The sequence below is a fragment of the Meriones unguiculatus genome, chromosome 21 (assembly GCF_030254825.1).
Source record: "Meriones unguiculatus strain TT.TT164.6M chromosome 21, Bangor_MerUng_6.1, whole genome shotgun sequence".
Classification (NCBI taxonomy): Eukaryota; Metazoa; Chordata; class Mammalia; order Rodentia; family Muridae; genus Meriones; species Meriones unguiculatus.
The window spans coordinates 15,878,030-15,903,435 of NC_083368.1; the positions used below are offsets into that span (position 1 = coordinate 15,878,030).

General features: G+C 37.1%; 1 protein-coding gene and 1 pseudogene across 16 annotated transcripts in view; both read left to right on the forward strand.

The window, feature by feature from the left end:
* Kmt2c (lysine methyltransferase 2C) overlaps positions 1–25,406 on the forward strand; it is a 237,528-nt gene that overhangs the window by 89,866 nt on the left and 122,256 nt on the right. For all 16 annotated transcript variants that reach the window (XM_060373825.1, XM_060373829.1, XM_060373828.1 and 13 more), the window contains exons 5-8: positions 790–938; positions 1,952–2,061; positions 20,624–20,786; positions 25,100–25,271. In XM_060373825.1, coding sequence (XP_060229808.1) covers positions 790–938; positions 1,952–2,061; positions 20,624–20,786; positions 25,100–25,271 — 594 coding nt within the window. The remainder of the gene's footprint in view (positions 1–789; positions 939–1,951; positions 2,062–20,623; positions 20,787–25,099; positions 25,272–25,406) is intronic.
* On the forward strand, positions 11,379–12,160 carry LOC110541942 (zinc finger MYND domain-containing protein 19-like; annotated as a pseudogene).

The window sequence follows — 25,406 nt, forward strand, 5'->3', positions numbered from 1 at the left end:
TTTTTAGGGGGAAGTTTTAGTGGTAATTATTTTATTTTCCATATTTAATATTGAATATAATAATTGTTTTTACCAAATGGTGTTAAGTAATAGTTAAAGTGTTATGATTTGCCAGTCCCCAAGTCTTCCATGTCATAAACATTTCATTCAACATTGTTCTTTACTTTTTTCTCTTATGCTATCTTTCTTATTTCCCAGGCCTTTTGTGTCAGTTTTGCTTTTAATTGGTGAGGGGAAGTCTTGAGATTAATTCAACATCATGCCACAAAGCAGCTGTTGACATCTGTCATGGGACCATGAGGAAGCTGCAGCTCACATTTTAGCTTCCCTTTTTAATACTCAAACAGGTTTTCATTTTCCCTGGGAAATATTCTGTTTGCACACTAAGTTACTTGCCAATTCTGTGTTAAGATAATGCATGTTAAAATTTTCTCATGTTTTACATGTAAAACTGAAAAAAAAAAACAAAACCCTTTTCATTATATTTCTTAAAACATGGGTTCATGGATAGAATGAGTTATGTATGTTAACGAATGGAAAAAAATGAATTTATAACTACAATTGTCATATTTCCTTTGGTTAGGAGATACTTTCTTAACTGTTGCTTACATGAAATAGTGTAACATTCACTTTAATATTGTGAATAATAAAAACAATGGATTCTTAATTTTTGTGGCTGTAACCTGGTAATTAGAGCTGATTTGAGATACCTTGTACTCATTGTTATAAAATGATATGATTTTTCTAGTTGTTCTTTCACAGCTTGTATCTTATGTAATTTTCTTTTAGAGATCGATCTCCCCAGCAGAATGTAGTTTCTTGTGTAAGTGTAAGCACTCAGACTTCTTCTGAGGATCAGGCTGGCAAGTTATGGGATGAACTGAGTCTGGTTGGCCTTCCAGATGCCATTGATGTCCAAGCCTTATTTGATTCCACAGGTAGGGACCTCTCTTCAGTAACAGTTTCCACTTGATTCTGGGATCATTTATATTTTGGTGCTTTTTTCAATAGTAAATTCTAGAAATAAGTAGGATCATCTAAGTAGGGCATAAAAAGTGCTATAGTTAAGTTGGCTTGATTAGGCATTTGATTATCATAGGTATTTGACAGTTGAAAGAGAAAACTTTAAAGAGCTATGTGAAAACGTAGGAAGCATTTTATGCCAGGCCTTTTACTGGTGGGAGTGAAGTGCAGGCTTTTGCCTCATGTATTTTCCTTACTATAACAATATGGTGAGTCACAGGAGATGGCACTGTGAGAAATTAAGTCAATTGCAGTTGAACTGATGGTAGGGCAAATGCTGTCCAGTGGAAAATTTAAACAGATGGGTGTTCTTGCTTGGGATTGAGAGGAATAGAAGTGTAGATATTGTTAATTTGCCATACTCCTCTTGTCATTAACTTCGTATTAATTCTTTTCATTTTATATGAAGATACTAAATAGAACAGTGTTTAAATAAAATGACTAAGTGAATTTTGTTTGTGGAAAAATAATTAGTAGTTAAATAATTCCCAAACTTATGTGTACATCAGAATCACCTGGAAGGCTTATTAAAGCATGTATGACTGGACTGTAGCAGAAGACATATTGATTTAATGAGTCTCAATTATGCTCTGTGATTTTGCATTCTTGAAAGGTTCCCAAATATTTACTCTCAACTCCCAAGTCATAGTCAGAGCCCGTTTGAGAAAGGCTAATGGAATCACGTAAGGACTCACTGTATTTTTACACATCTTGATTTGTTTGTTTCATTTTTGAGATAATTCTTACTCTATAGTCCTCGTTAGCCTGAAAATCACGTAACTATATAGTGCTGGCGGGCCTTGAATGACTCTTACCACAGCCTCCTCAGTACTGAGATTATAGCCATGTGCCCCTGCACCCAAGTTGCATTAATACCTTTAGTATTTATTGCTTTGGTTTTTTTTTTTTTTTTTTTCCTTTATTTTAGGCACTTGCTGGGCTCATCATCGATGTGTGGAGTGGTCACTGGGAATATGCCAAATGGAAGAGCCATTATTAGTGAACGTGGACAAAGCTGTTGTCTCAGGGAGCACAGAAGTGAGTAGAAGAAACAAATATTTAACTACAATTTTTGCTTGATCTGGTTTTGTTTTTGAGAATTTAGTATGTGGTGGAGGATGAGCTTGCCTATCCGATCCTGTACCTTTTACCACTTCATTATCTGTGTGGTGAAGTAGATAGAATCCAGGGATTTAAGCATCCCTCGTCCTGTCCTACAATCTTCTAACATTTATCCAGTGTGAAATTTTACTTGGTAGAATTATTTACTAAATGTGTACTGTAGTGGAAACCTCTCAAAACACAAAATTGATAACTTATACCAAGGGTGTAATTTGTATAAGATTTTATTTCAGTTAACTCAAAAGTTAAATACTTCACATTTAAATTAAAAAATTATCAAATGAAATGAGAATTATGAACTACATTTGATGCTATCTATCTAATCTAATTAGAGACTGTTTCTAGGTGGCCTTGGCTAGAACTCATTAGGTAGACCACGGTGGTCTTGAACTCACAGAGGTCCTCCTGCCTCTGCCTCAAAGTGTTGGGTTTAAAGGTGTGTGCCTCTATGCTGAGCTTCATGTAGTGAGTTTGATTGATTGATTGATTGATTGATTCATTCCTTCATTCATTCAGTGGTGTTTTTGAGACTAGGTTTCTCTCTCTCGCCCTGGCTTTCCTGGAACATGCTCTGTAGGTTCAGTGTAAGAATCAATGTGCTACTGCTGTTTGTACTGTTTCTTGAAGTGTTCCTAGGATACAGTATTGAATTAGTCTTAAGTTTTAATGAGATTTAAGCACTCTAGGAATTATACAAATGATCTTTGTAATTTTGCACAGTAAATAAAGATAGTGCCCAAGATACTTTTGTTTGTAAATGTCAGAAAACGTTCTTTTTAAAGTAAGTTTTATTTGATACTAGTATACTACCATTTTTTAAAATTAAATTACATTTTAGTTTATTTTGTGTGCTGTTTATGTGCTCATGTAAATGTGTATTTGTGAGAGTGTGCACTTACCTTGTTATAATGCAGATATCAGAGGAGAAAGAGGGGGATTGAATTCTGGTTATTTTCTTGACAACAGGCACCTTTATTGGCTGAGCCATCTTAGCAGATCCTCTATTCCCAATTCTATTGACTATCCTTAACTTAAGCCTTTAAAAAATGTAAGGATGTAAAAAAGATGGTATTTATTTTGCTGATGGATGAGCATGAGCCATACAGCATGCATGAGGAGGTTAGAGGACAATTTGTATGTATCCCCATGTTGGCCTGGAGATCAACCTTGGTGACAGAGCCTTTTCCTGCTGAGCTATGTAGATGACTGGCCCAATTTAAAGATTTTTATTTTAGCTCATCAACATCTTTATATTTAACATCTTAAAGAAATACTTATGGGTATTTTGTTTGCTTTTGTCTGTACATCAAGATTTCCTAGAACTGGAATGTACAAATGTTTTTGAGCTGCCACATGAATTTTAGAAACCAAACCCCGGGTCCTGTACAGGAGCAGTGGCTGCTCTTAACCACTGAACTACCTCTCCAGGTTTCACTGTCTTATTTATTTTGGAACAAGGTCTGTCTGTATAGACCTGGCTCTCTGTGTAGACCAGGAAGCCTAAAAATAATAGGTTCTTACCGTCTACTCTACTGAACCCAGAGGATTAAATTCAAGGCCTAAGTCTCAGGGAAACCAAACCAAACAAAAGCCAAAGACCAAATGCATAGTAGTCAGGTTAAAAAAACAAAAGAGAAAAGAGACATTGCAGTGTAGTGTTTGTATGGCATTATGGATTGTTGTCATTATTATTTGTTTTTCGAGACAGGGTTTCTCTGTGTAGCCTTGGCTCTCCTGGAATCACTTTGTAGACCAGTTTGGCCTCAAACTCACAGAGATCCACCTGCCTCTGCCTCCCTAAGTACTGGGATTACAGCAGTATGCCACCATGCCTGGCTTTATTTATTATTATTTTTTTAATCAAATCACATTGGAACACATTATACTTAGTCTGTTGTGACACTCAACTATGTGCATTTATTATTATTTTTAAAGGATATTATTATACATCCTAGACTGGCTTTGAACTTGGTATGTATAAACCGGAATGATCTTGAACTTCTGATCTTCCTGCTGCCACCTAGAATCCTGGTATTACAGGTGTGTGCCACCATGCTTGGCATATGCAGTTTTAGACATATAACCCAGGATTTTTGCATGCTGGGCAGCACTGAACCACCTGAGTTACTATGCATCTAGCACTATGTGCTTCTTTTATATACCAAAACTCCTTAATGTATTGATTTAACAAGTTTTTGGTGGTGAATTTAGCCTTTCCTATTTACAATCACATTGTCTACAGGCATAGATAATTTGAGTTCTTCCTTTCCAGTTTCTTTCTCTTTTTTGATTGTTCTTGCTAAGATTTTGGCCATATTAAATAGGCATCCGTTTCTTGTTTCAAATTGTAGAGAAAATGGTTTTCTGCTCTTCTCCATTCAGTATAGCATTGGCTGTTTTTCATATATCTCTTTTGGTGATTTTTTTTGTTTGTTCTGGTTTTTTGTGGGGAGGGAAGTTGTTTATTGTTTTATTTTTCTAGACAGGGTTTCTGTGTGTAGCCATGGCTATCCTGGAACTCACTCTGTAGATCATTCTGACCTGAAACTCAGAGCTCCACTTGTTTCTGCTTCCCGAATGCTGGGATGAAAGGCATCTACCACCACCCAGGAATCTTGGTGTTTTGATTGTATGTTCCCTCATGTTATTTATAGATCATTTTAAAGAACCTGTTGAATTGTATTTTTCTGACTCTACTGAGATGACTGTTTGATCTCAATAGACTGTTTCATCTCTGGCTTTACTTATTTACTTTACTAATCCAGCTGGTCAGGTTGTTCTTAGGTCTCCTTTTGTTTTCATCTGCCGTCCACCCCTTCTCTCTGGTTTTTGAGACACGGTTTCTCTGTAGAGCCCTGACTGTCCTGGAACTCTCTTTGTAGACCAGGCTGGCCTCAAACTCACAGAGATCAGCCTGCCTGTGCCTCCTGAGTGCTGGGACTAAAGTTGTAAAGTTGTGTATCACTTTGCCGGGTATGTTCTCACTTTTTTAAAACATTAATTAAAGATAAAGCTTTCAGCTTTATCTTTAAAATGTACCCACTATTTGATTGGTTTTAAGTATATTTTTATTTACTTATCCTCTGTTCCAATTTCTTTCTACTTTTTAGCTTGTTTTGTTCTTGTTTCTCTGTCTCCTTGAGTGCATTATCAGGTTGTTCATTTGAGGTCTCTTTTTCCTGACTCTGGACTCTGTCTCTCTGTTTTTCTCTCTCACTCACTCTCTATCTGTCTGTCTCTGTCTACCCCCCACCCCCCACCCCATGTGGCTGTGGGTGTGTGAGAGAGATGGGTGTGCAGGTGCCTGTAGAGGCCAGAAGAGAGCATTGATTCCCTGGAACTGGATTTATGTAACTGGTTTTACGTTCCCTGAGTGGTTGCTGGGAATTGAACTTGGTTTCTCTGCGTGAGCAAGTACCATTTCTCCAGCTCCAGAAAACAGTTTTGATTTTTTGGTGTTCTGTGTTTGCCTCCCTCTTAGTACTGCCTTTTCTGTCTAATACAAGTTTTAATTTTCATTTGTTGCAGTAATTTAAGTCTTTCCAATGTCTTCCGTTACTCATTGGTTATTTATAATCATTATTTATTTCCATGAACTTGTATGTTCTCCATGATTTGTTACATTCTATTGTTGCATAAGAAGATACACGATGTAATTGTAGTTTTTTGAAAAAAATTATGGAGATTTGACTTGTGACCTGGCATGTGATTGATCCTAGAATATATTATGTGTTCATTTCACCAGCATATACTGGCCTTCTTGTCTCTCTTTTAATTGTATGTGTGTATGTGGTATGTTTGTGTTTATTTGTGTTTGTGTGTGTGTGTGTGTGTGTGTGTATGTGTGCGCATGTGTATAGGTCAGAGGTTGACATCAGGTGTTTACCTCTCAGTGAATCCAGAGTGTGAAGATTCTGCTAATCCAGCTGGTCAGGTTGCTCTTAGGTCTCCTTTTGTTTTCATCTCCTGAGCTGATCTCCAAGCCTGCTCTGCTTTTGTGTTGGTCCCGAGGGTCCAAGCTTGGTCATTAAGTTTGCACAGCCCATACTTCATCCATGAGAGACTTCTCCAGTCCTCTCTTTTTCTTTATAGTTTTTTTTAATGTAAAATCTTAATTATCTGAGGTGATGAGTGTATTTACCCCTACTCAATTTTCTCTTTGCTGAAGAGGTTTATCTTGGTCTACAGGTCCTTTTCACTTATGTGATTCTTTGCCAGTAAAATAAGTTTGTTTGTTTGTTTGTTTTTGTTTTTCAAGACAGGGTTTCACTGTGGAGCTCTTGCTGTCCTGGAACTGGCTCTTTCGACCAGGCTGGCCCCATCGATATCTACCTGCCTCCCTGAGTGCTGGGATTAAAGGTGTGTGCCAGCACACCCAGCAAAATAAATTTCTTGTATGGTATAAATTTATCAGATCTTCACTCACTCACTCACTCGATTGCTCATTCCATTTGGCCTGTTTAAGGCCATTGACTGGTGACCTTAATATATTTCCATTCAAGGTTATTATTGGTTAGTGTGAAATTCCTTCTGTGCTTTTGGTTTTTGTGCTGTTTCTGGTGTTGTCCTTTCCACCTTTCAGTAGTATTGTACTTTGTTAGTTTTCTTTCATGTAAGTAGTTAACTTTCTTGTCTTTCATGTAGCCATTTCCAGGGTGCTTTACATAGTGCCACCTACTATTGTTTTCTATTTTTTAAAATTTGTTTTATTTTGATAGGCTTACTTTGTGTAACCTTGGCTGTCTGTTCTAGATAGAACTTGCTCAGTAGACTAGGTTGGCCTCTCCGAGATCGCCTGCCTCTGCCTCTCAAGTGCTGGTATTAAAGACAGGTGCCACCACCACCAGATTCGTCTTTTTGTTTTTAATTATGACACATTTAGATGTTTCTTACAGTGATGACTTTCATTAATGTCTATCTGATTATGGTATATTATTTGTCCCTTGAATTGTAGCATTGTTTACTCTAGTTCTATGAAGAATGTCATTGGAAATTTGATGGAGATTGCTTTTTAAATCTGTAGGTCGTTTTTGGTAATATAACCATTTTAATAGTTTAAATCCTGCCATTGTATGACTATTGATAATTTTTCTGTTTTCTGGCATCGTTTTAGTTTTTTAATTTTTTAAATGTTTTAAGTTGCCATTGAAGAAGTTGTTTGACATCGTTTGTTCATTGTATTTTTTAAAAAAGATATTGTATATGAATTTTAGATAAACCAGCCTACCACCCACCATGGTCTCACTAGGGAGCCCCTCCTGGTATAGAACTTGATATGTAGACCAACTTTAATTCCTGTCTGCCCCTCCCCCCTTCTTCACTGACATATTGAAATACAAGTTTTTGGGTTGTTTTGTTATTGTTTGTGTGTCTTCTGCATGTTGCATTTGTATCTTGTTGCTTTGCTTGAAGTGTTTTATCAGATCTACAGAACTGTCTGGCTGAGTCCTTAGTATCTTCTAAGTTTAACACATATCATCTGGAAATAGGAATAATTTTACTTCTTTTCCTATTTGTCTTTTTTCATTCTTTTGCCATATTGTATGGCCAAGACTTCAAGCTCTATACTGAATAAGAATGGAGAGAATCATGAGTTATTCCAAATTTTCAGGAAAAATTTAATTTTCTGTAATGTCTTGTTTTCATTTTTGGTTTACTCCCAGGTTCTTCATTGATTTTTTTTTTTTTTTCATGAATGGATGTTAACATTTTCAAAGGCCTTTTGTACTTCTTGATGTAATCAGGTTTTTTTTCTTGTCACTAAATTTTATTGATTTGTGTATGTTGAACCATCCTTGTATCCTTGGAACAAAACCAACTTAGCTGTGCATGCGTGCATATATATATATACATACATACATACATATACACACGCACACACATATATATACACACACATATATATAAATATAAATACACACACACACAGTATTAAAGTAGCTTGGTGCTTTCCTCTTCGCACAACTGCCCCCTGAAGCTCTCTCACCCTGGGACTGTAGTAAGCTGACTTCCAAGTTCTGTAATTTATTTTTCACTAGATCCCCAGATTAGCTCAGCCTTAAAGAAAAGCATACTGATACTTGGAGAACGAGAAAACTGACCTTGTTTTGATTATGTTCCACAGTGCTGGAGGTGTCACAGCCTCACCAACACCAAAAATTGCCATTTTACTCTAGAAGTTGTGATGTGTGTGTCTTTCTGAAGACTATAGGCTTTCAGCTGTAACACTTCACTAACTGGGTTCCAGAGCCTTGTTCATTTTCTCCTGCTATAATTTCTAAAATAAGAATATTGGTTCAATCAATTTGAGTCACATGACTCATAGTCTTTGCTCACTCCCTGCCTCTCTTTTTTTCCTTTCTTTCTTCACACTTGTTCAGAATTTCAGGCATTCTTTCTCTACAGTAGTTTATTTTCTTATGTTTGCTCTCAGTTATATTTTTTGTTTCAGTGGTAGAAGTTCTCAATTTCAGTATTTCTTTTGTTCCTTCTTACTTGGTTTTTCATTAGAGTCATGAATTTCCTCTCTCATTGTTGTGTTACTTTATTTTTTCCTTGCATCTTATGAGTTTCTTCCATGTTTGTTTGAGTCCTTCTTTTGGCATTTCATCGATTTCCTCCCCATGGCGATTTGTTGCTGGTGAATTAATGTCTTCCTTTGGAAGTATAATACTGCAACTTGCGTATCGTTTTCTTTTCCAGTTGCTTTGCTAGAGCATTGTTTCTTGTGATTCTTCCTTAATGTCTGCACATCTCCCATTTGGTGTAATAGATGTTGCTCCCATTTTTGAGGCATAGCTTTTACAGGAAAATACTTTATTGTTTAGGTGAGATCTAGTGTAGTAGTTGAGTGGGTTTTTTGGTTATAAATGAGTTCAAAAGTGTAATTTTCTTGTAATTCCTGTATATGTAATGAATGCTCAGTAGTCTAAACTTTAGTGTTCATGAAAGTAATTTTAAGAATTTTCAATAGATACGGGCTTGTACAAGAGTATGTCCTCAGGTCCCGTTGAATCCAGTTCCAGTGGCACTGGCCTGTTCATGCATCTGTTGATATCCTTATGTTGTAGAAAATACTATACTTCTTTCTAGGGTCTGTCAGCCCAAACTTAAGAGATACTTGGATCCATGTTGCTGGAATTGTCATTGTTCTGAATTAACCGAATGTTTTGGCTTTCTGTCCACAATAATTGTCATTCTAACACTGTGGCTGTTGCAGTATCCTTCCCTGGATACTTGGATTTGTCTGCTTGGATTCTAGCTGTGGTCCTGTCCTCAGGTACACTGTAGTCGCATAGGTGCAGCTGTTGCTTGTGATTGATGGTAGTTCTAGTTTTGGACCTGGAGGTCAAGTAATGGAGTTGTTCCTCATTTCTATGGTATGAATGTGTGTGATGTCAGGACTTGGCAACCATGTTTTTCATGCTGTCAAACCTAAATGGGTCCTTCTCTAGCTCCCAAGGAGCAGTGGTAGGAAATGTGATGTTTTTCAGCTGAGGACCCAAGGCAATGACCTGGGGAAGAGACCTTTTTTCTAGTCTCTTAGCTAAAGTGTGGTGGCACTGTGCTCTACAGTTCTGGTACTGACTGTTCCTGATGATGAAAGACTCTTATAGGACCTCTACTGCAATAGAGGCACATAAAGTCTCAGCAGATACTTAGTGTTCTGGGGACTAGCCACTGGATGCTGATAGTGGATGGTAGATAAAAGTAGCTTTTGATACAGATTGAGTTCTGGGAGTCAAAAGAAGGTCCAATATGAGTTCTCTCATTTGGGCTGGCGAGACACCCCAGCAAGTAAAGGAACACACTATTCAGACGCAGCAACCCAAGTTTGACTCTCAGAACCCACATAATGTGAAGGAGAGAACTGATTCTACAAAGTTGTCCTCTGACTTCTGCATGTGCTTCATGGCTTGTATACTCTGATGCTAACATGTACACACAAACACAAACTCTTTGTATGCAGTGTTTCACTCAGTTGCTTGCAATAATAATGTTAGTCAAACACTGAATTTTTGACCAAATGTTTACCTTCCTTAATTTAAAAAAATTATGGACTTTCATTAAGTATTATTGCTTAACTTTAAGTTGCTTTTATTTTGTTTTGTTTTTGTTTTGTTGAGACAGGGTTTCTCTGTGTAACCCTGGCTGTCCTGGACTCATTTGTACACCAGGCTGGTTTTGAACTCACAACAATCTACTTGCCTTTGCCTCCCGAATGCTGGGATTAAAGGCATGCTATCATGCCTGGCTAATTATTTTTTAATTAATTTATTCATTTTACATCATGATTGTAGGCCCTTCCCTCATCTCTTCCTGGTTCCATCCTTCCTTTCTCTCCCTTCCATCCCTGTCCTCTAGTCCTTAGAAAGCTTTTATTTTTATAATTTGTAAGTTTTGTAGTTATATTCTTTGAATTTGTAATTCAAATGGATGGTTATTTTATTTGTTGATATTTGGATTTTCTTTGAGATGGATGATTTTATACAAAAGTATGTTGCTGCGTAATTAGACGTTAATGCTTTTATTTATGGGTGTATTAGTTACTTTTCTGTTATTGTACAGAGATACCATGGCTTACACAAGAAAATATTTATTTGGGGGTCTTTCTTACAATTTCGGGGAGTGAGTCATGGCAGGGAGCAAGGCACCTGGCATGTAGGCACAGTGCTAGAGCAATAGCTGAGTGCTTACACTCTCATACAAAGGTAGATTGCAGAGAAAGTGAAACTGGACCTGGTGTGGTCTCTTGAAACCTCAAAGCCTACACTCAGTGACACACCTCCTAATGCTACCTGTTTCACCAACTGGGAACCAGACATTCAAAAGGGTGAGTCTGTGGGGTCCAGTCTCTTTGAAACCACTACCGTAGGTGTGTACACACAGTACAGATAGATAAAATATTATGTGTGTTTGTGCATAAAGTATATCTGAATAGGTGTGGCAGGTCCAGCGGGAACAAGGCAGTAGCAGTGGCCTGAGCCCAGCCCAACCTCATCTGCCCTGGCTAGCCTGCCCAGGCCCAGAGTGTGGGCTCCTTCTATGGCCTAGCCCAGTTGAGGTCCTCCTGAGGGGGCAGCGTGTTCAGCCTCCTGAGAGCACAGGCTCAGCCATGAGGGCCTTCTTTAACTGGGACACCTGTGGCTCTGTCAGGTGGTCAGGAAGACCAAATATACACTGATGGAGGAGCAAGGCATACCACTGGTGGAGAGCTGATTCTTGAGGTTTGAATTGCAGTAGATGCTGATGGAAATGGCTTCTAAGGTATTTACATATGCCTTTGACAAAAATCCAAGGAAGGGGCTCAGGCAGGGTTCTGTATGAGCTGCAATGGGAACGATGCAGGAGAGATGTGGCTCCCAGGTTTTAGGTGGTACATCTCAATGCTGTGACTGTGGACAATCCCCTAGACAACCCCTGGACAACCTGCAGCTGGTACCATGGGGCTGGCAACCCAAAACTGAAGAAACCTACAACAAACAAAGGTAGCAAAGCTTATATTGGCCTGCAATTCAGCAGTTTCCCATGGACCCTATAAAAGAAATGTCTTGAACTGAATATAACCTGGTACTTTAGTGTCAGTGGGGATGTGGTGAGAGAGGAAGAGAATTCCTGTATCTGCTATAAGTGTCATTACTCTCCTCCTTGGATGGTGATTGAGAAGCAGCTTTGAGAGTTCAATATTTGTGGGCATTGCCAGTTAGCTCAATACTATGGCTCTCAGTGCAAGCAGAAGGACTGGCCTGCCCACAAGAAGCACTGTCAGGAGAGGAAGCATCCCTTCCAGCATGAGCTTGAGCCAGAGCCATGCAGACTGAAGAGATGCCACTACTACAGGTTCAAAATTTCCAGCTCAGAAGCAGCCAGAGGCAAACTGGTAGTTGAACCTGGAGGGGCCAAAGAAGCCAGCAGTGGATTCAGAGCAGCTGCCATTAGATCTCACAGCAACAAGCAGCCTGTGGGACAGTGCCCCTGGAGTGTTCACCTCCAGCAGAGACAACAGGGAGGTTCCCTAGGACCTTTTTTTTTTTTTAATTTCACATCATTGTTTATTTATTATTATTTTGATTATTTTTTATTTTTATTAATTACACTTTATTCACTTTGTATCCCCCCATAAGCCCCTCCCTCCTCCCCTCCCAATCCCACCCTCCTACTCCCTTCTTCACGCATGCCCCTCCCCAAGTCCACTGATAGGGGAGGTCCTCCTCTCCTTCCCTCTGATCTTAGTCTATCAGATCTCATCAGGAGGGCTGCATTGACATCTTTTGTGGCCCCTAGGACCTTTCTTATTTTTTATATGTTAATATGTGTGTAAACTCACATAGTTTCTTTGTGGGGAGGGGGGAGGCAAGGGTAAGGGTTAGCAACTTAATAGAATCATGTTTTGCTCCTCCAAAAAAAGTATGTATGAAGAAGTTTTGGAAAGTTACTGTCTTTTAATAGAAAAGTTATTTTGTTTCTATCATTGTGAACTTGAATGTTAGCTTAACAGAAACTACAATTTTACTTTAAATAATTTTTTAAGCTGTCATACTGGGGATTAACATGCTAGACAATTGATGTATCATTGAACTGTATCCCAAGCCTGCAAGTAATGTTTCACAGATGTTTGTTTTTCTCCTTTTAATTGAGTATTGATGTTGATCTTTTCTTTGCTGTGCGTGTGTGTGTGTGTGTGTGTGTGTGTGTGTGTGTGTGTACACTTCCCAAAACTTACACTTGGCCTTGTTATATTAAAATTTTGTTGTTCCTTGACAGGGGCTGTCAAGCAGATATTTAGGAAGTTGAGAGAATGGTTGTGACAGAGATTAAGCCTGGGCACTTTTGTAGAAGTGCAAAGACCGATGGAAATGACAAAGATGCTCTTGTTTGTTATGTGGGAATTATGCTTAAATGTTCTTCCTTAGGAACCATAAAATTTCAGTTAGAATGTTGTTATAATAATGACCTATTTTTTCTTCCTAATGTTCTTGTTGAACATTTATTGACCTTCTAGATAAATTTTCTATGTAAATGTCTTTAGTTTTTCTTTCCTCACCCTCTCCTACTCTTTCTCAAAACTGTGATCTTCCTGCTTCAGCTTCCTTGATAGCTAGGATTATGGGTATGTACCAACTCCTTCATTGTCCAAACAAGCCTACTCTTGGGTACTGAACAGAGGTCCTTGTGCCTGCGAGGTAGGTGATGTTCTATCACCCGTTTATATTATCAGTGTCCCTCTTTATTCCTTAGTACTACATTGTAGGAGTACCCTAATAACTAAGAGAGATGATTGGTAAAAGGTACTTTAGAGCCCTGAAGAAGTGGCTCAGTGCAGAGATCTCTTGTGATGTAAGCACTGGGACCAGAGTTCAGATCTCTAGAATTCAAATAAAAGCCAGGAGGCAAAATACCCTCCTATAATTCCACGACTCCCAGGGTTAAGCTGGCTAGCTACGTTAACTGGGATTATTGAGTTCTGTGTTCAGAGAGAGTCTCAACCTCATGAAATAAAGTGGAGAGAGATCAAGGAAAATACCTGATTCAACCACGCCCCTACTTTGTGCACATAGACACATGTACCCAACATGTGAACCATACAAAGCACACACATATTCATAGGAAAATGGAAACCTTAGTGATAATGTTTCTTAGAGCACTTGGCTTAAAATGTATTGTATAGTTGATATATATAGTATTTAGTAGACAATTCAACATGTTTTAAACTTGTTAATGACAAAGCTTTAAAATTTTTTTCATTTAAATTTATTTTATGTCCAAGGTTGCACAAGTCTGTTATCCCAGCACTCAGGGAGGCAGAGAGAGGCAGATCTCTGTAAGTTTGAGGCCAGCCTAATCTACCAAGCGATTCCAAAACAGCCAAGGCAGCACAGGGAAACCCTTTCCCAAAAAAACAATAAATGAATGAATAAATGACTGTATAGGTATGGATGTTTTTTTATCTGTATGTATGCCTGTCTTTCACTTGCACGCCAGAAACAGGCATTGGATCATCTGGAACCGGACTTGTGGATGGTTATGAACTGCTGATATGGGTGCTGGGAATTGAACGCTGGTCCTTTGGTGGAAAACTACTGAACCTCTACTCCAGCCCTTCATTACACAGTTGTTTTTTTGTTTGTTTGTCTGCTTGCTTTTTTCATTATACACTTTTTAACTTTTGTTGTTGGTTTTGTTGTTTTGTTTTATACTATATATTTTTGGTTTTGGATGTCACCATTTCAGTTCAATTTAAGTTTTGGAAATACCGTTTATAATTAAAGACTTTATATAATTACTAATAGACTCTTAATTGGCTCTTAAATTTTTTTGTATCAATACCAAATTATTACAATTATTTTTGCTTATCCTTTGTTTTTGTTTTTTAATGGTTGTGCAAAGTAGAAAAGGAGAAAGCAATTTTTCTGTTTAATTTATGTTTTTCAAGACAGAGTCTCTAGCCCATGCTGGCATTGTAACTCACTGTGACTTGTGACCCATGTTAGTCTTGAACTCATGGCTTCAGCCATCCAAGTTCTGGGATTATAGGTATGTGCTGTCATCCACGTGTACCAGGCGTATGAGTGCTGGCTTTAGAAGAGAAATTGCATGTGAAAATGTATTCTTTGATATTTTCTGTAGTTTTACAGCTAAATTTTATGGTTTAGAAAGACATATTCCACCATTTATCTACCATGTCAATTTTCATTTAATGTCACATATTCTTATTGCCTATGTTATTCCGGCAGAAGTGCTTGAAAGGTTCATTTTAGTGCAGTTCCATGTTTTTTTTTTTTTTTTTTGTTTTTTTTTCTTGATACAGTTATAATCTTGCAAATTAGTGTACTGGATAAATCTCAGTACTTTTCATATTAGAGTATTAATGCCAGATAATTTTTTTTAATTAAAGTTAAGATTAAGAGAACATACTAGTGTTTCTAAAATGACATAGACTTTGGGAAAAGGATCATTATTTTTTGCTTTCTGCTGCATTTGCACTAAACTCATTTATTGGTAATTTATTGTAAAAGGTTTTTGCACAGGTTGCCATATGGTTTCAAAATAAGGGATCCTAGATTTTAGCAATTGTCAGGAAATATTTTGTTCTGTCAATGAAGTATAATTTTTTTTCTGTAAATTTATTGCACTTTCTTTGATTAACATTTTCTTGATCTTTCTGTGGCACATTTAGAGTGAATAGATTCTCATGGGTAATCCTTGGTTTGTTAATATACCAAAGAAAGTTAGGTTCTTTGGGAAGTTTTATTATAAAAATATAATTCACGTAGAAACAGTTGGTTATTGTACTTTATATCAATAAAGAGAAATGAGACTTTTTCTTTTCTGTTTCACAAAGTAACACTTCTTAGTATTAAAAATAGAATTGCAATGTATATTGTTAGTGTGTTTTTGGACATTAGATGAAATTAAAGTGTGACAGATATAATTAGTAATCTTCAGTGGTTCCTGGGGTTGAATTCAAATTGTATAGAAGATAATGCAAGAGTCCTGCTTGCAGTGAACTGATAGTGAGGAAATGTTCAATAGCATATGATAATCTTAGACATGTAGAAAATACTGAAAATTAAAAAAAAGCTGTTATTCTCTGATTAGCAGAGTATAGATTAAGTGTATTAGGATACAGGGAATACAATAATATTTGAAGAGCATATTTTTCTCTGTTAAATGAGGGTTTAGTTAGGCTTTTATTGACATTTAGGAGCGCTGTTACCAAAATGAAGTTGCTTTGATATATGACTACAGGCCTTTCTGGATCAAAGCATTTTTAGGTCCCTTCCTTCCCTTCTTCCTTCCTTCCTTCCTTCCTTCCTTCCTTCCTTCCTTCCTTCCTCCCTCCCTCCCTCCCTCCCTCCCTCCCTGCTTCCTTCTCCTCCCTCCTATTCCCTTCCTTTTTCTCTCCTCCCCTTCTTCTTCCTCTTCCTTTTCCTCTTCCTCCTTCTGGAGACAAGGTCTCTCTTTATATAGCCCTGGCTATCATGGAACTCACTCTGTAGACTAGGCGTTCCTTGAACTCACAGAAACCTACTTGCTACTGCCTCCCTGTGACATTAAAGCTAGCTGTGTATTACTGTGCCATATAGGTGGAGAGAGAATGTATTGTGTGGTGCCTTTACTCTAAGATCTTGGACTAGGTTGAAAAAAACATAAAGGCATAAATGAGGTAGAAGTATGTCTCAGGCAGGCATCTCTCTGCTTAAATAATCTATAGAACAGAAGCTGAGAAATCCTCACAGTGAAAATAGAGCAAGAATAATATGAGATAATTTGTGATTTGTTGGCAAAAAAAAAAATGGTGTTGGGCTATATAATGTTTATTATTAGCCCTATAATTATTAGGGTGATATTATTTAACGTGCTATCACTATCAATAAGGCAGAAATACCTGTTAGGTTTTATAATTGCCTTACTTACATTGGGCTGGGCAGATATTCCACCTATGCAGTCTCAATAACCTCACCGTCACCTCTTAGTCTCCATCCAATGTCATCCATCTTAATCATTGCTGTTTGGCCTATCTCTCTTCAACATACCATCCTTGGAGTTGTCCTTCCCAGCCCATGTGGTTTCTTCTCCACCCTAACCCATCATGGCATCCTCTTTCCTCTTTTCTTTACATCTGTCTGTCTGCTTCCAGGGATTCTCTTGTTCCTAAAGCCCAGGAACCTTAGCCATGCTTCTTCCTTCTGCCTTGCCCAGGTACGTACAGGCCTTTTTTATTAACCAGTCAGGAATAATGTCTTACATTATTTATAGGGTTTACAGAACAAGGATAGGACTGTAACCAGATCTTTAAAAAAAATTTAAAAGGTTTATATATTTATTTTAAATTTTATTTTTATATTAATTACAGTTTATTCACTTTATATCCCAGCTGAACCCCTTCCCTCATTTCCTCCCAATCCTTCCTTCCCTTTCTTCCTCATCTCCCATGCCCCTCTCCAAGTCCACTGACAGGGGAAGTCCTCCTCCCCTTCCATCTGACCCTAGCCTCTCAGGTCTCATCAGGACTGGCTGTCTTGTCTTAAAGTTCTAGTATCCAGTTATAAATGAGTATATACCATGTGTGTCTTTCTGCTTCTGGGATACCTCACTCAGGATGATCTTTTCTGGATTCCACCATTTGCCTGCAAGTTTCATGATTTCCTTGTTTTTAATTGTTGAGTAGTATTCCATTGTGTAAATGTACCACAATTTCTGTATCCATTCCTCCACTGAGGGACATATGAGTTGTTTCCAGCGTATTACAAATAAAGGTGCTAAGAACATGGTTGAGCAAATGTCCTTGTATACTTTAGCATCTTTTGGATATATGCCTAGGAGTAGTAGAGCTGGAATCTTGAGGAAGCACTATTTCTAATTTTCTTAGAAAGCACCAGATTGATTTCCAAAGTGGATGTATACATTTACATTCCTGCCAGCAATGGAGGAGGGTTCCTCTTTCTCTCTACATCCTCTCCAGCATATGTTGTCACTTGAGTTTTTGATCTTAGCCATTCTGATGGGTGTAAGGTGAAATTGTTTTGATTCACATTTCTCTGATGACTAAGGACATTGAACATTTTTTTTAGGTGTTTCTCTGCCATTTGATAGTCCTCTACAGAAAATTCTCTGTTTAGCTTTGTACCCACATTTTTTTAAATTGGATTATTTGATTTGTTACTTTATATATTCTGGAATTTAGCCCTCTGTCAGATATAGGGTTGGTGAAGATCCTTTCCCAGTCTGTAGGCTGTCGTTTTGTTCTCCTTACTAGGGAAATCCACTTGGTTACTGAGCTACCGTGGGCTACATCGGAGCAGAGTTTCTAGGTTATATCCATACATGGTCCTTGGTTGGAGTATCAGTCTCAGAAAAGACCCCTGTGCCCAGATATATTTGGTCCTTGTGGAGCTCCTATCCTTTCCATATCATACTAACTCCCTCATGTTTCATGTGATTCCCTGCACTCTGCCGAAGGTTTGGTTATGAGTCTTAGTATCTGTTTTGGTACACTGCTAGGTAGAGTCTTTCAGAGGCCCTCTGTGGTAGGCTTCTGTCCTGTTACTTGTTTTATCCTATGTCTAATGCCCATCCCATTTGTCTTTCTAAGTGAGGGATTGATCATCTTACCCCGGGTCTTCTTTCTTCTTATCTTCTTTAGGTGTATAGATTTCATTATGTTTATATATTATATATAGGTCTATATAAGTGAGTATATACCATGTGTGTCTTTCTCCTTCTGGGATACCTCATTCAGAATGATGTTTTCTAGATCCCACCATTTGCCTGCAAATTTCATGCTTTCTTGTTTTCAATTGCTGAGTAGTATTCCATTGTGTAAAAGTACCACAATTTCTGTATCCATTCCTCCACTGAGGGACATCTGGGTTGTTTCCAGGTTCTGGCTATTGCAAATAAAGCTGCTACGAACATGGTTGAACAAATATCCTTGTTGTATACTTGAGCAACTTTTTGGATATATGCCTAGGAGTGGTACAACTGGGTCTTGAGGAAGCACTATTTCTAATTGTCTGAGAAAGCTCCAGATTGATTTCCAAAGTGGTTATACCAGTTTACATTCCCATCAGCAATGGGGGAGGGTTCCCTTTTCTCCACAACCTTTCCAGCATGTGTTGTCTTTTGATTTTTTTATTTTAGCCATTTTGATGGGTGTAAGGTGAAATCTCAGGGTCACTTTGATTTACATCTCTTTGATGGCTAAGGATATTAAGCATTTCTTTAAGTGTTTCTTTGCCATTCTATATTCCTCTACAGAGAATTCTGTTTAGCTCTGTACCCCATTTTTTAATTGGTTTACTTGATTTTTTGCTGTTTAACTTCTTTAGTCCTTTATGTATTCTGGATATCAGCCGTCTGTCAGGTATAGGTTTGGTGAAGATCCTTTCCCAGTCTGTAGGCTGTCGTTTTGTTCTGATGACAGTGTCCTTTGCTTTATAGAAGCTTTTCAGTTTCATGAGGTCCCATTTATTGTTTGTTGATAGAGCCTTTGCTGTTGGTGTTATTGATTGTTGATCTTAGAGCTTTTGCTGTTGGTGTTCTGTTCAGGAAGTTTTCTCTTGTGCTAATGAGTTCTAGGCTCTTCCCCACTTTTTTTTTCTAACAGGTTTAGTGTATCTGGTTTTATGTTGAAGTCTTTGATCCACTTGGACTTAGTTTTGTACAGGGTGATAAATGTGGATCTATTTTCATTTTTCTACATGTAGATATCCAGTTGGACCAGCACCATTTGTTGAAGATGTTGTCTTTTTTCCATTGAATGGTTTTGGCTTCTTTCTCAAAAATCAAGTATCCATAGGAGTGTGAGTTTATTTCTGGGTCATCTATTTGATTCCCTTGATGCACCATTCTTTTTCTATGCCAGTACCATACAGTTTTTATTACTATTGCTCTGTAGTACAGCTTGAGATCAGGGATGGAGACAAACCTCCAGATGATCTGTTGTTTTATTGGATTGTTTTAGCAATTCTGGGTTTTTTGTGCAGTGAGATCTTGAGGGTCTGTTATTAGCACCAAAATTCAAGCGTCAGACCAACAACCTCTAACAAGACTTATGTATTCACCTGTGAGAGACTGAAATGGAAAGCTAAATGAAATATACCCAGATGATTCCCATCTTTTGTATAGAACTGTAGTGCTATACAAGTGCTGTAGTTAAGTTTGTAGGTTTTTTTTTCCCCCAACTGTCGACATAATCACTATTTCTCCTCACTCCTTCTATTATTATACTGGCTTTTCTCTTTTCTAAAAAAAAAAAAAATACCTATTTTACTTTTATGTGTATATCTACATGAATGTTTTGCCTGCATGCCTGCACCATATGCATGCTTATTAGAGCCCCTGGAACTGAGGCTACCATCTGGGTGCTGAGAATCGAACCTTGGTTTGATCATTTCAAGCGCAACAAATATTCTTAACCCTGAGCTATCTCCCCCAAGCACGCACATTTATATATACATACATACATACATACATAGGCTCTTGTGGTTTTGCTGATTTCAAACTCAGGGTTTCGTGTATCTTGGAAACACTGTACCAACATCCATAGTTCCCTAAACCTGCTTTAAAAATTGTTCTGCCTCTAGGAGCCAGAGGCAGGCAAATCTCTGTGAGTTAGAAGTCAGCCTGGCCAACAAAGTGAATCCAGAGCAGACTGTCTTGATAAAACTAAAAAAAAAAAAAAAAAAAAAAAAACAGAAATTGTTCTACCAATGTAACAGCAAGGACAGCAACAAAATCCACTTTAGCTCAATATTTTTAACAAGGTAAAGTGAATTACTAACTTTTTAATACGAATTGGTAGAATATGAATGAACTGGGTTTCCGGAATTATTAGTATTTTTAACTGGTGCCTTGTTTGTGTGTACAGATTTCAGATGTTTTAGTAGTGTAAGGTACAGGTGTTTCTTTATATCTTCTTATCCCCCCCCCTCACTGTTTTGTAAAGTGATTTCTCTCCTTTTTCTCTTTGTAGCGATGTGCATTTTGCAAACACCTTGGAGCCACTATCAAATGCTGTGAAGAGAAATGTACCCAGATGTACCATTACCCATGTGCTGCAGGAGCAGGCACCTTTCAGGACTTCAGTCACTTCTTCCTCCTCTGTCCAGAACACATTGATCAAGCTCCCGAAAGATGTAAGTGTACTGCACATGCAGACACAAATTCACTTAGGTACTTACTTATAACACCATGTGTGAATTTGGAGAATTGCTTTGCTTGAATTAAAAGGTAATAATATGAAATTCTCAAGAATAAGAAATCATTATTAGTCAGTGGTGGTACACACCTTTAATCCTAACACTTGAGATGCAGAAGCAGGTGGATCTTCAAGTTTGAGAATAGCTTGGTCTACAGTGTGAGTTCCAGGACAGTCATGGTTACACAGAGACCTCCTGTCTCTTAAAAAAAAAAAAAAAAAAAAAAAAAAAAAGGCAACCAAACAAAAAAGATAGTATATAATCCCAGTGCTCTAAGAAATTTTTGCTGAAGGGTCTCATCTCTTTTTCTTAGGTCAGGATCTCACTTTGTAGCTTTGGCTATCCTGGAACTCATAGGAAATCTGCCTACCTCTGCCTTCTAAGTGCTGGGATTATAAGTATGTGCCACTACACCTTGTTTGTTACAGTTTTTTTTTTTTTGTAGGAATCTATAACCAGTAATTTGATTGGTATTAATTTCAAAAAAGTAATTTTCTCAAAAACTCAGTTTGCATATTTTAAACTATTAAGTTTAAAAAAGTTTAAAACACCATTGTAGAAGAATTAATGAGTATATAGCATTTTTAACTGTATTATTAACTGAAAAAAAGCAGTTACTTTTAAAGGTTAAATGGTACTCAGTGTTGTTTACAGAAGAACACAGTCAGTGGAAGAACTTAAAGTTGAGTCTCTACAGTGCTGGTCCGAATATTATCTCTAGGAGCATCACACACTTCCTGGCACCTTGTTTGTGAACTCTGTAGACCTGATGGTAGGATAGATATCCCAATGTTGCTATTTCACAGCCCAACTATCTTACTTATCTTTTGTCTGCAGTGGTGTTTTTTGCTTTCCTTTTCTACTAGTGTTTGAGTTTTAGTGCACACAGAACATGATAATTCCTTTCTACTCTATCAATAACCAAAGATCTGTCTTTTGCTATATGGGTGTAAATGATATATATATTTTGTTTTATAGCAATTGTTCAATTTAATTTATTTATTACAATTTATTCACTTTGTATCCCAGGTGTAGCCCCCTCCAAATCCCTTCTTCCCTCCCTCTTCTCCTCCCGTGTCCCTCCTGCAGTCCCCTGATAATGGCAGTCCTCCTCCCCTTCCATCTGACCCTAGCCTATGAGGTGTTTCTTTGACAAGACTGTCATGAAGGGGTTTCAGAGAAAACAGTACAAAATAAACAGCAGTCTCTTCAACCCTGATATCTGGAGTTGTAGTGCAAGTTTGAGTGTATAGTATTGTATTGGTGATAGAAGCATAATGGGAGCAATATAAATAATTTTAAAAATTTTGATAGCACGTTTGAACGAGTGAAAAATATTCACAATTAATTTTAGCATTTTTAATTACTGTACAAGTATTAATATTTCAACATGTAATCAATATAAAAGTTTTAGACATCAAATTTTTTCTTATTAAGAGTCTGGAATTTCATATCCATTTTATACTTACTGTACACCTCAATTTGGATTAAATATATCAGCCACTACATGACAAATTAGAGCAGTAGAATAGCAAACTCTAGGCAATTTTACAGATTTAAAATTTTAACATGTTCCTGGAAAACTCATATCAAGTTAAAGTGAATATCTAATTGTCAGCTGCTTTCCAGTTTTTCTAAAAAACATTAGAGTGACAAAAATTCATTTTGAAGAGCATAGTTTTTTTTTTATGGGTGCATACTAGCACTCTTTCTTAATATTAAGAAGAACACCTCATGCTCTATTAAAAAGGAAATTATTACTAGTTTCTTTCAAACATGTAGAGAAAAGGAATATTCAGTCAAATTTCATCTTTTCTTTAGGTTAAAATGGAGGCACTAAGATTAATATGTTTGTGTAAATTGTGGTACTTCTGCTATAATTTATAAGTGTCCTACGGAATTCAGTCCAACTCTCTTCTACCTGTGTAGCTGAGGCCAACCTTAAAACCTTGCTCCTTTTGCTTCCGCCTCTTAGGTGCTGAGATTACAAACATATGTGATCATTTCCAGCTCCAGAGTTTGGTTCTTTTAACAAATTAACGTGTGTGTGTGTGTGTATCTTTGTGTATGTATGCATGTAAACCAGAGGACCACTTGTGTTGTAGTTCGCTCTCTCCTTCCACCATAGGCATTTCAGGGATTGAGTTTAGGTCAGCCAGCAAGTACCATTGCCAGTTAAGCTGCCTTGCTGGCCCTTTTGATTGGCTCTGTTGATTACAGTTAGGATTTTGAAACTGTACTTTGCATGTTCAGATGATGATTTACAGAGAATAGAATCATAAGCAGGAATGATTTTATTTAGAAGATATAATACTAAGAAAACATGGGCTAAATGGTAAACATTGAAGGAAAATATAATAGAAAGAATTGATCTGTTAAATTGATCTGGGATGGGGAGGGTTTAATAGTAAAATGATGCTAAAGTTTCTGGTTTTACCCTTTTTTTTGAGAAAAAGGAAGATTTTTTTAAATAAATAATTTGTTAAAGATGTTAAGTTTTAGTGTTTTTAGAACATCTGGTCTTGAGCTGTGTAAGGCTTGATAATAAGTGGTTGAAGTTTATAAAAGAAGTATAGGTTGGTAATACAAATTTGGGAGTATCAGCATTTTTCATATAATTTTTTATTTATGTATGTGTGAGTGCCCTATCTGCACGTAGACCTGAGTGCCAGAAAGGGGCATCAGATTTCATTATAGATGGTTGTAAGCCACTGTGTGGTTGCCGGGAACTGAACTCAGGTCATCTGGAAGAGCACCTAGTGCTCTTAATTACTGAGCCATCTCTCGAGCTCTAGTATCAGCATTTTGTGAACATCAAAGAAGTATTCATACAAGCACAGCAGAAGTGCTGACTTCATAAAGAAAGATAAAGATGGATTGTAGAGTATCCAGTATTCGAGTGGTTAAGGAGGTACAGTCCTTATGCTGTAGGGACCCTAAGGAAAGATTGAGTTGCCATGGAAAGGGAATGTAAATGCGGGGATGAGGAGTAGTGTAAATTTTGCTGAGTGTCAGTATGGCGCAGTCTAAAAAGTAACTGCTGGATTTCATGCGGTTGTTGGTAGCCTTATTAAAGTAGCCTTGTACTTATTAAAGTACAAGGTGGTTGTGTAGCTAGACTTCTGTCCAAATCTTAGGACTTGTTTTTTTATTTCCTCCAATTTAGGAATTGTGTTCATGTTTTTAAAAGACTTCAAGTAAAAATAAACTAAGTCTGTATGACAGAGACTGCTATGACTTATAAAACCTGTTTTCTATATAGCCCTTAGCAGGAAAGTGTTCTTGACTTCTGGTGTAAGTAAAAGGAATAGATTACCACTCAGTTTCATGATGCTTGACCTGCAAAGAAGGTCAACAGTAAATTAGGTTGGATTGGTCAAGAGAAAACATTGCCTGTTAAATTTGTTATATTGGCATATTTACATCATTAGAGTTGGTATGCTTTTTAGAATACATTGTTTCTTTTCCTATATTGTAATGTACATAGATTTAGTTGTATGTTGGGCCAAAGCACAATATTTTCTTTTTGTTTTGTTTTAAATAGTAAATGAACTGATAGCACTCTTTTAATCCATTTCAAGCATGAGTGATGTCTATAAGTATGTTATTTTAATGCTTTTGTAATGAAATCAATATAGTTTATTCAATTAGTGTATTAATTGTATTCACATGTGAATATATGTATGCCTTCCATCAGTAATGCTCTACATAAGATACTTTTTGGTATTTAAAAAAAATCCCTAAGTTGATTGGAGTAGTCTGTTTTCAGTTAAGAAACACAACAATCTAATTAATATTAACATTCTAATTTTGTATTATTTGATTTTAAGTTTCCTAGAATTTAATATGAATAAAATACTTATTTTAATGCTACAAGTGTCTGTGATGATTTTTTTATTCCCTCCTTCCACCCTGTTTTTTGTTCTTTCTAATGCATGTACTGAGTGTCACCTAAATGACCAGCATTGCCATTGTTACTAAAAGTATAAAACTAAGAACGGCTTATAGTTTCAATTAGATATAGGCAGAAATGTTTACAGAATTACATGATTAAATTTCATATGGTTAAATTTAAATTATAATACACTGTAGTGTATTAGTGCAAACTTATTCTGACTTTGTGACTGTGGATAGCTTCAAATGTCTGGGAGATTTTTATGTAAATTCCCTTTAAGTGATTTTAAACTGTTAACCTAGAAAAAATATTAAATTATAATACAACAATTTCATTGTTTTGCTGTTAATTATAGCAAAGGAAGATGCAAACTGTGCAGTGTGTGACAGCCCGGGAGATCTCTTAGATCAATTCTTTTGTACTACTTGTGGTCAGCATTATCATGGGATGTGCCTGGATATAGCTGTTACTCCATTAAAACGTGCGGGTTGGCAGTGTCCTGAGTGCAAAGTGTGCCAGAACTGCAAGTAAGTTTCTAATTTCAGCTCAAGAGTTTGTATTGACTTTCAGTGAAATGCTGTTGGTTGGTGTTAAAAGCTCATATATATAAAAGCCATTTCTATATTTTAAGCTGTCGTCATACTAATTCACCATGTCCTACA